Here is a 10,445-nt window from a genome sequence, read left to right on the forward strand (position 1 = left end):
TGTGTGTGTGTGTGTGTGTGTGTGTGTGTGTGTGTGTGTGTGGAGAGAGAAGTGCATAGTGACTGGACAAAGAGAGAGAATGTAAGTTGGTCCCAGTGTACCCATTATGATCACATTTACTTTGGCATAACCTGCCGCTTCATCTTGCCATCACTCGCTTTTGTTTTTGTTCCTTTTTTTTGTTTGTCTTTTGAATGTTGTCCTGCAAACTCTGCTCTGCCACCTCGTCAGCTGCAGTACCTCTGAGAGCTTGATGTCACCGGTTAAGCAGGCTCCACGGAAGTCACCCTCTGACATGGGGTGTCTGGTAAACAGCGTGCCCACCAGATCACACCAGGTAAACGGCATCCTGCTGCTTTCTGAACTCTCCAATGTTGTGTCCTCCCAGGACATGGGAGAGACTGTGCCTGTGCTATGGAGCAGATGGAAGTGGGCGGGAGAGGTGGATAAGCTTACTGTGTGTTCTGCTGCATTTGAGCTACATGGGAGGTAAGATCGTCTGCTCGCTGGAAGCTGAAGCTGGGGAGCTTCACACACAAGGAGCTTCAGCTAAGAGTTTTTCATAAGAGGGGAAGGATTCATTTTGGCAGTTAGTTCCCCCTTGTCTTATCTAGGGAAGGAAGTAGTTCTTACCTCTTATGTAGCACGATAACTAATAAGGTGACTTTTAAAGTGAAAATAAGGCACAGCTTATAGTTTTGCCTTGACTTGCTGACATGCATTAAAGCGTAAGCTACAGGGCTTACCATGACAATGTGAGTTGCGTACAAAGTTGTCCAGTCTTTGCTAGATTTTTTCCTCCTGAGGGAAAAACATGGTCTTCCTTAGTGTAGATGTGCCCTTGTGCTTGAAAGGGAGTCAGTGTAGTGGAAGAAGTTGAGGGTGATGGTCAGGCCCTATGTGCATGCTTTTGGCTTCTGAACAGTCTCCTTTGCCACAGTAGGCTATCATTAGCCTCGTGAGCTGATAAGTTAAATGTCATTGCTTCTTCTAAAACCTTTCAACTTGTTTAGTTTCACAGAACAATTGAAGGAAGAAGCTATCACTGTCTTAGGCAACCATCCCACAGGAAATGGAAGTTTCCTTAATGAGCTGGGGGGGAAGGAACTTGGATAGACAATGGGCACTTTAAGCTGGGATTCTGTGTAATGTGGTGTCCTTAAGGAATATCCAAAGTATCATTGCTAGAACATGTAGTGGTATGTTTATGAGCCAATGGAAGAAGTTAGGCCAATAATAATGGAAGTGTATGAACACCTTAAAGATACTGAAGGAGAGGACTTCTGTAGTTAGTGCAGAGAGTACACTGAGCACTGTAGAGCCAAATGAAGGCAAAGTCTGTGCCTGTATGAGTTAAGCTTCCCAATAGGCATTTAATAAATGTAGATGGTATAAAACAAGAAAAGTTAGATGGCTTTGTGGATCTATATTTCAAATGACTAAATTCCAACTGTAATGTCTTTTGGCCATCCTGTTTACAGGTTTTAGGAGTGCTTGGGAAGTCAGTGTACTTGTAGTTCAGGAGAACTATTTCTTGATTTTGAACAGAACTTAGTGGATCATTTCCATACAAAGGAAAATCAAATGATGACTATTGTTTTAGGCTAGAGTTGAAAGGAAATATTTCAAGGTAATATTCTTGGGCTACTCTGAGCAAGGAGGTAGACAAGGGATCATGCAGCTGTTGGGCTGTTTGAGATGGGGTTTACCAGGAGATTTAAATGAGAGCAGCCATGTTGAAACTAGTAGAAAAGGATGGAGTGGAATTATTTTTAATCAGAAAAAAAGAGCTTGTTCCGGAACAAGGATTCACAGACGGAGTTATTTTGCAATAGCTATTTTGGTCAAGTTCCCTGTGTAGAAAAAAGCCCAAAAGCTGAAGACTGGTTTATACTTAAGTGCTGTAAGAGCTAAGTGCAGAAAGTGCGTTTTAAGTCCAGCAGCACTCCAGAGGAGAAATCTGATGGCTGGAATCTGTTTGTAAGTTTCTTTTGTTTCAGAGTGTCACTTCCTGGTCCAGTGAAAGTGCTTTCTTATCTCTGTCCGACCATCTTTTAGTGCATTGGTTTCTTGGAAATATTCCTTGTTTTGTGCATCATTAGATTGAAATTAAGCAGTAGAAAATTGGCAATTATATGGCATTATTTTTCCCGTGATCCCCTTCTATACAATTAGTTCTTATAAACTGAACAGTCAAAAATACTGCTATCCAATTTCAAACAGTCAGTGTGCTGCTGACTAGCATTGACAGCTGAACTATGAGCTCTTCCTTGGAAGCTTAATAAAGGATTTGATAGATGGGTAGAGAACATGGGAGCTGTAGGCACAGAGGAAGGTGTGGGAAGTGACTTTGGTTGTTGTGTAGCATGGCAGTTGAGGCTTTGGGTACTGGGGTGGAGATGAACCTCTGGGCAAGCAAAAGGGATTTTGGCCTTGATGGCAGCTAACTGTTCCTTTGCCTCCTACCTCAGTATTGTCCACTGTCTTGGGGTATGGGCACTTATTTCTTTTCAGTGATCCAAAATGAAGTTAGGTTTGGTTGACTTCCTTCTCCCCCATTACTTTGATTTGAATCACAATTACAATCAACAAGCAAGAAACATTGATGTAAATAACTGATTTTTAATCTTTGCACTTTTTATTTCTTTTCCAGAAGAAAGGTTCATTCTCATTGGTATAAACATGCCAACATGTTGATTTGTAACTAAATATAGCACCCACAGTAAATTTTAATGTTCTTTTTAGTTGTAAGGAGATACTGTCTATATGCCTATTTGAGCAGCTCATAGCTTATACATTTATTTATGTTCTTATGCTTGCTTTTCTTTAAAAAAAAAATGAAGTATGTCATTCACAATTTTTTTTCATGCCAAGCTGTAACTGGAATTGCATTAAAATGAATAAAATAGCAGTTGCTTGTATTAAATAAAGTTAAAGTTCCCTGAAATATACAGGATGCATAACAAAAAATATTAACTGAAGCACGTTTTATATTTAAAACTGACTTAATTTAATAAAAAGAAGTATTGACTGTAGTTAGTGAGCTGATGGATGGCTTCTGATTACCATGGTGCTTAAGTACCTTTGTAAAAAATTGAGAGATGCTCCAGTGGTACTTGCAAAAGTGCCTGAGCACTGATTTAAATAGGAGTTGGGTATTTACTCTACTGAAACACTTAATGGGATGTACAAAATTACATATCTTCAGTTTTGGGTGCCTAAATACCTTTTGAGAATCTGGCCTAATGTTCTTCATGCTTATAGAATTAGTAAATATCCTCTGACTTGATTTTATTAATAGATTTTAACTTTTTCAGTCTTTGCTGCTTTTTCAACTTCCCATCAGTTTTCCAGCTTAAAATGAGCTAGCCCAAATGAGAACATAACCTTTTTATGGCTGCTTAGCTAAAATTAAACCAAATTAAGAGCAAATGCCCATCTGCATCAGGAAACTCAACTATTTACACCTGGAAAAAATATAAATTCACTTTGCCCTATTCTGAAAACTGAAATAATACAGATGTTGAATGCAGTACATGACACTATAATATATTTATAATGCCTATGTTGATCTAAAAATCAATGTTTTCTCCTCCATTATGTTTGGAATCTAAAAAGCAGCATATTTTAACCCAGTGGGGGCCAATCTTTTTGGCACGGGTACCACAAATTAATCTCACATTCTGCCCATCTATCACTGATCCCCTTTCTCAGCCTGATTTCCTGCCCTGTTTTCTGCTCCATACTCTGTGATCCCTGCTTAATCTGATGCTCTGCTTTCTGTGTCTTTCCCAGTTTGCTTCTGGGTAGCCTGTCCCTTCCCTTCCCTGACCTGTTGCATACACAAAAAGGCTGCCTGTGCCACTTGTGGTGCTTATGCCACGGGGGTTGGCTACCACTGCTTGAACCCATTGCAATTTGCAAATGGCTCATTTAAGTAGCACATCTTTTTATGTTGTGTTTTATTACAATTTTAATAGTGTAGTCCTTAAAATCAGTCATAGTTGCAAATATAATTTGAACAGGCTTATTTTAAAGAGAAAACAGCTGAATTTGAATTTTTTTTAATATACATTTTTAAAAGTGTGTACCCATCCATCCTGAAAGTAATTCATATGATGACTATTTAAATTAAATAAAACTTGAGTCACTGATCTGTTTGGGGACAGTTATCATCTCAGAGGCAGTATTTTCAGGTTGTCAGTAAATTTGGATAGAATCTGCATTGGTTTAACCTGCTAACTGATGATATTTTGAAGGTTATCTATGAAGCTGAAAGGTTAGAGTTTCTTCAAATGGTCACTTTTAACTTTCAGAAGTCAGTGCAGTTCCACTCATCTATGACACCACCTCACTTATGTCTCTTATTTTTTCTCTCCTTTCTCAATTTTTCTTTTTACAGTAAAGGCTGTGTTAATTGGCATTTTACTAACAGGAGTACTCTATCATCTGGCATGTGCATGAAGTATTTCTTGAGCAGGGCCAGGGTGGGGGGGTGAGGGCAGTGGCTCCCCGATGTGGGCTGCACAGGCATCGCCCGGCTGGCTGGATGGGATGGGGAAGGCGTTTGCACGCAGCGGAAGTCACCACCGCCATCCATGACTCTGTGCTGCTGTCATGTTAATTCCAATAACCAGAATTTTTAGATAACAGGCACCCTCCTTACTGCACTCATGCTGGATAGCAAAGCTTTACTGTATTTAAACTATTGCTCAATTTACAGAGCAGCTTATATAGCTGCACAATTGCAGATTTTTAAGCTACTGCACAATCTCACTTTAGACCATGGGACCTGCTTGTAAATGATAGTTTCTGAACAAGTTCTCTATAAATGTTTAACTCTGGCTTATGTAGAAGAGATGTCTCAGGTTAGCCCACTGCGTTATAGATGCCTTGTCAAACGGTACCCATACATTGTAAGCTGTGTGTCTGATTCTCCAAATTATTAGAGAATTGGATAACTCAAGTCTGCTGTCACCATCCTTTCTTTCTTAGCAAACATGTTGGGAAAGAACATCTTGTAGCATCTCCTTTTGACTTCATTTTCCTTTTCTGGGATTTCTGTTTTACAATAATCATTGCTCTTCTCTCCCACCCATACAGTCATCTTCAGTGCAAGGATCCATGTTAACTCTTACTGACCTGCTTGGTGGCTTGTTCTAACAAATTTGAAGGCAAATGTTGCTGTTGCAATATTGTCACAGTGGGTAATCTCCATCTTTGAGTACTCAGCTACTTTATCTCAAATCTACAAACCCTTCTGGTGAGAGAGAAGCAGCATTGACTATAAAATCTACTTGTAGTGTCATGTTGCCTGCACACTTACCCACACTTACCTCCTCACCCCTGGGATATAGCTTATGCCCAGGCTTTAATTTGGCTTGATAGATCAAAACCAGATGGTATTGCTTTAGTGATTAACTTTTAAATAGAACATGCACATTCACAAATGTGCTGTACAAAGATTTTTAAGACATTTCCAGAAGCCTTAGTTCATTTGGAGTGTATGTTGGGACTGGAGGGAGCAGGGGGTAGGCAGTGTCACGTGTGTGGCAATGCAGCAGGAGGACAGGCGGCACGCGTGCCCGCACAGGGCTGTGGCCGAACTGGACTAGCTCCAGGCAGGAGCTGCCTCTGTGGTCCAGTGAGTGGGACGTGGTGTGGGAGCGAGTGCTGTGCTGCTATGACTGCCAAGGTGAGGCACCCAGGCACCCCTTGCCAACCTGGCAGCAGTGTGGGGCACAACATGCTGCCGCTGCTGTTCCTCACCTTGGCAGCTGTGGCAGCATGGCAGTCCAGCCTGCTGGACCCTGGAGGTGGCTTCTGGTCCTGCAAGGGTACAATCCTGCACCCCACTCTGGACACAGAAATCTGGGGGGAGGGGGGCACATGGCCCCCCCACCCCCTGACACATTGCCTGTGCCCACTCCTACCCCCCCATGTATTACCTGTGCCCACACCCACCCTCTTCCTCACACCCATCCCCTTCCTCACACACTTGGGGAGCTGGGTGCAGGGGGCTGTGAGTTGGGAGCAGTGAAGAGCACTGGCAGGACCAGGGGGCTGTGGGTTGGGAGTGAGGGGCACTGGCAGGGCTGGCGGGTTGTGGGTCGGGAATGAGGGGCAATGGTACGGGCAGTGGCGAGGCAGTGGCATGGGTGGGGCACTGGGATATCGGGGCTGCTCAGCACCACATTGCAGTGGGAGGGACAGCTGCAGTTGGACCAAAGGGGGCAGGGGAAGTTCTGACTTTCTATGATTAAAAACAACCAAAATTAAAAACCAAAATTTATAGGTATTCTGAATTTATTTTAATGATTTGAGGCACTTGTAGGCTTCCAAATTGCTTTAAAATGGTAAGTATATCAATAAAACATTGTGTTCAACTGATACCAATATATGTAGTTGAATTTCAATTTAATTTTGGAAAAATGTGGATTCAGGGTTTTTAAATCAGAATTTGGAATTTTTAGCATAGAACTTTGGATTTTAAACAGAGAACACCAGGATCCTTGTTGTGTTGAGTTTAGTTTTAGTGTCCCTGTCAGTCCAGCAGTTTTACATTCCTGGCTTTCTGTTGACTTTCTAGCACGATAGTGGCCCTTTAGGTCTTGTCCTTTGCCAGGTTCTTTTTGAAATGCAAGCTATTTAAGCATATTTGGTTAATGTGAGGCAGTGCAATTTGTTCTTTTGATTAAGAATGAATCATGAAGGGAAATGCCAATCCTAGCACTTAAGATGATAGCACTGAACCTTCTATTAAGACTCCTGTTGGAGTTCATTAAAAGCTTTGAATTGACCAACTTTCTCTATAGACTTATGTCAGTGTTTGCTACCTTCCCCTGCCTTGCCAGATTGTGGAGCAAACTGTTGTCACAAAGATTGACTAATTCAACATTGTGCTTGATTACTTTAGGCTTAGAAATGTGTGTGTATTTTGCATAATAAAAGACAATATTGCATGGCAGTCTAGGTACAAACACCTAGTAGGCACATCAGTTTACAAACTATATTCTAATAAGGACTATTGTTTAACTTTTAAATCTCTGATACATTCTCTCCATTCTCCCAAAATTAACTGAGTGTTTTGCAATGGAACAAAGAGTTGTTTCATTAGTTCTTTCTTGGCAAAGTCCTAGAAGCATATGATAAAAGCCTCTGCAGTGGCATCTACTGATATGATTGCATTTGTTTCTTGGGAATAACTACATGGTGCTTGATCAGTTACTCAGCAGATTGGAAAACAGTGTTAATTATCAAGATGGGGCTCCTTCCAGAGACTCACGCATGATCATCAGCATGATCTGAACCATATTTACTTATATACACACTTTCTTCCCAAAAAATTATCCCTTCAAAATTGAGGGGGGTGTATTTTAAACTGGAAACTTCTTTCTGCACTGGATTGGAGGAGTGGGGATGCTGGAATGGCTTCTGAGGGCTTGACAGCAGTTGCAACATAGTAAAACCTGTAACTCTAGAGCTGCAAGGAGAGGGTGAGTGGTCCTAAGGAGTGGGCTGCATGTGGCCATCAGCCATGGTGAGCCTGTGTTGTGGCGGTTAAGATTCTGGAAAAAATCTTTTTCTTCATTTTGCCTTCCCAAAACGAGGAGCATATCTTATTTGGGAGAAGGGAGGCGAGGGGTGGGAGTGATATGTGAGTAAATACAGTGATAGTGAATCTACTAGATGGAATCTTGCAAAGCGTCTGTGTATTATTCGTCATCTTTACATTTGTTAATTCAAGCATGTCTGAGGAGTAGAGGAGTTTGTCAGATGCCTTGAAAATGAGTTCTAGGCTCACTTGGCACAATTTAAAGCACTTGTACAGGAAGTATAGGGCACTTCTTTGCATTTGAACTGTAAGTGGTAATTATCCCTGGCATTAATGCTGGCATTAATGCTATGAGCCAGAACCACATCACTGCTAATAGCCAAGAATTTCAAAGTCATAGCTATTGCCCAGTAATTTTTTTATTTAAAATTTTCATTTTATTTAGCTCGCATGTCCATCCAGCACCCTTACCTCTTTTTGCTTGCTTTTTTGTTGTTGTTTATTTGGTATGAGCTTTTTAACGTAGTTTGACAAATACTTGAACCAGAGAGAGTTTAACTGGAAGTCCCCACCAGAGGGCTGTAGTATTTGGAAAGAGCCCTTTCCTGTTGTGGCTGGAAAAATTGCTGAGTGGTAGCAGCTGCATGCAAGAGCTATTTTTCATAAAAGCAGTGTGGCTCCAGAGGGGTGGACTTTTGTCCCACTCCTTGCTTCAGTTTAGTCTGGGTGATAGATTGTAGGGATATCTGAGTCAGCTCTATCCAATGTATACCTGCTCTTCTGGGAAGGAGGGGAATTCCCATAGGAGGTGTTTGGGAATGTAAAGTGAACTAGCGTCCAGACAGAGAGAGAGGGAAAGCTGAAAAGTGAACTGGAACTGAGAAAGAGGAAATATTATTGAGCCACAGATTTAGAATTTATTGGGTTTCAGATCTTTTGTAGCAATGCAAGATTTTTCCAAAAGGAACAAACAAATTAAATCAGTTGTCTTTTCCAGATGACATAGGATTGTTAGTGTTGCTGAATGCAGAGACTGCTGAGACCACTCGGTAGCCTCTCATCTTAACTGACCAGGTGTGAAATGTCCTAACGTTGCAAAGCAGGCATATCCCTTTCCTTTTCTTAAAACCATTTTGCAGCTTTTTGCTTGTTTCTCAGATACCCCTTAGAAGGAAGTGCAGCACTCCAGATCTGTCCCCATCTTGAGTAATTGCTTGCATCAGTGGTTCCCATGTGGTGGGTTGTGACACCAATTGGGGTTGCAACATTGGTGGTTGGGGTCACAAGATTTCAGTGCTTACAGTGGGGTGTGGGGCTGCAATGGGACTGGACCAGCTCCAGGCAAGAGCTGCCTCCGTAGCCCAGCGGGTAGGACCCAGCACAGGATGGAGTGCTGCACAGTTGTGGCTGCCAAGGTGAGCTGCAGTGGCGCCAGGTTGTGCCTCTGCTGCTGCCAGGTGGGCAGGGAGCACCTCAGCTTGCCAGCTGTGGCTGTGTGATACTCCCTCCTGTGCCAGGTCCTGCCTGCTTGGGCCATGGAGCCCCTGAGGAGGAGGGCAGAAAGACAGGGAGCCCTAAGCTCACAACAGGGAGCCTGCATCTCTCCTCCCACAGCTCCGTTCAGGCTGTGCCACCCACGGGATGAGGGTGGGCAGAGGGGCAGGAGCTGGGCGCCACACTTCTATACGCTCTACGTTGGCCACAGCAGCTGCCAACTCCTGCAAGCTGCAGCTAGGGCTTGGGCACTGCTGGAGAGGGGAGAGGGGGAAAGAGGGGCTGCAGGCCCTGGCTCTGGGGCGTCTGTGGGGAGTAGAGGGCTGCAGGTTGGGAGGGAGAGGCACTGGTAGGGCAAGGGGGCAGTGGGTCAGGAGTGAGGGGCACTGGTAGGACCAGGGGGCTGTAGGTTGGGGGTGAGGGGCTGTGGGTTGGGAGTGAAGGGCCATGCAAAAGAAATGGGGTCAAGCTGAGGAAAAGTTTGGGAAGCACTGGTTTCCGTGTTCTTGCACGCTGTGTCAAGGCACAGGCTGTTTGTTCAAAATGAGCTGAAGCAGCAGCTGCTGTTCTTAATCTTTGTGTACTTTGCTGCCCTCTAGGGGGCGGATGAGCCAAAATTAGTTGGCCTGCATCTGTATGTACAGTTCTTACGGTGTGGGTCACACACTATGCATGGGGATTCCTTTCCAGGCTATGGATAATGCAGCTTCTTGAGGTTGGATCATCATAATAGTTGAGTAGTGTATGGAGAAATAATGCCTGGGCTCGAACTGAGGGCAAGATGTTCTGGCCATATTCCACTACAGATTTCTATTGGGCTTAATGTTGCTTTTCAGATTGCCAGGTGAAGCCTTGATCCCAGTAGCCAGGACTTCTTAGATCTGCTTTCCCACCTGGCTGGGAGACTGGACTGATAGAGCATCATGTACTGCATTGACTTAAGTGTTTCTTGGTAGCCCCTCCTTAAAGTACTGGCATTAGTACAAGGCTTAGAGTGGTGGCTGCATCATGTCACAACATCAGCTGCAGGCTGGAACTCATTTGCTCTGCTTGTTCTTTGATCCTCCAGTTGTTCCGGTAGGGAAGCTGCATGGATCATGAGTTAGAGTTCATGAAGTGAACTCTGAACAGACTTTACCTTTGCCTGAAGAAGCTTGCAAAGAACAATTTTTCCAACTATTTAGTTGCTCTAATAAAAAGATATCACATCTACCAAAAGAACCTTGTCTGCCTATGTCCTTAGACCAAGACAGCTACGACCAACAACCCTGAAGTGAACTCTAGCACGCCATGGTAATCTATAATACAATGCATTTATTGTAGTAAAGATCCAGAATGCATCTGATGGAGCTACTTATTTTCTACTCAGGTTAATATGTTAAGGAAATGCTGGTAC

The 10,445-nt window shown here is 43.2% G+C and overlaps 1 protein-coding gene across 1 annotated transcript in view; it reads left to right on the forward strand.

The window, feature by feature from the left end:
- The window catches only part of MPZL1 (myelin protein zero like 1), a 77,865-nt gene that overhangs the window by 61,370 nt on the left and 6,050 nt on the right, over positions 1-10,445 (forward strand). The window contains exon 6 of the mRNA XM_019523907.1: positions 232-337. Coding sequence (XP_019379452.1) covers positions 232-337 — 106 coding nt within the window. The remainder of the gene's footprint in view (positions 1-231; positions 338-10,445) is intronic.

This window comes from Gavialis gangeticus, unplaced genomic scaffold (genome assembly GCF_001723915.1).
Source record: "Gavialis gangeticus isolate Ggan-Ray unplaced genomic scaffold, GavGan_comp1, whole genome shotgun sequence".
Lineage (NCBI taxonomy): Eukaryota > Metazoa > Chordata > Crocodylia > Gavialidae > Gavialis > Gavialis gangeticus.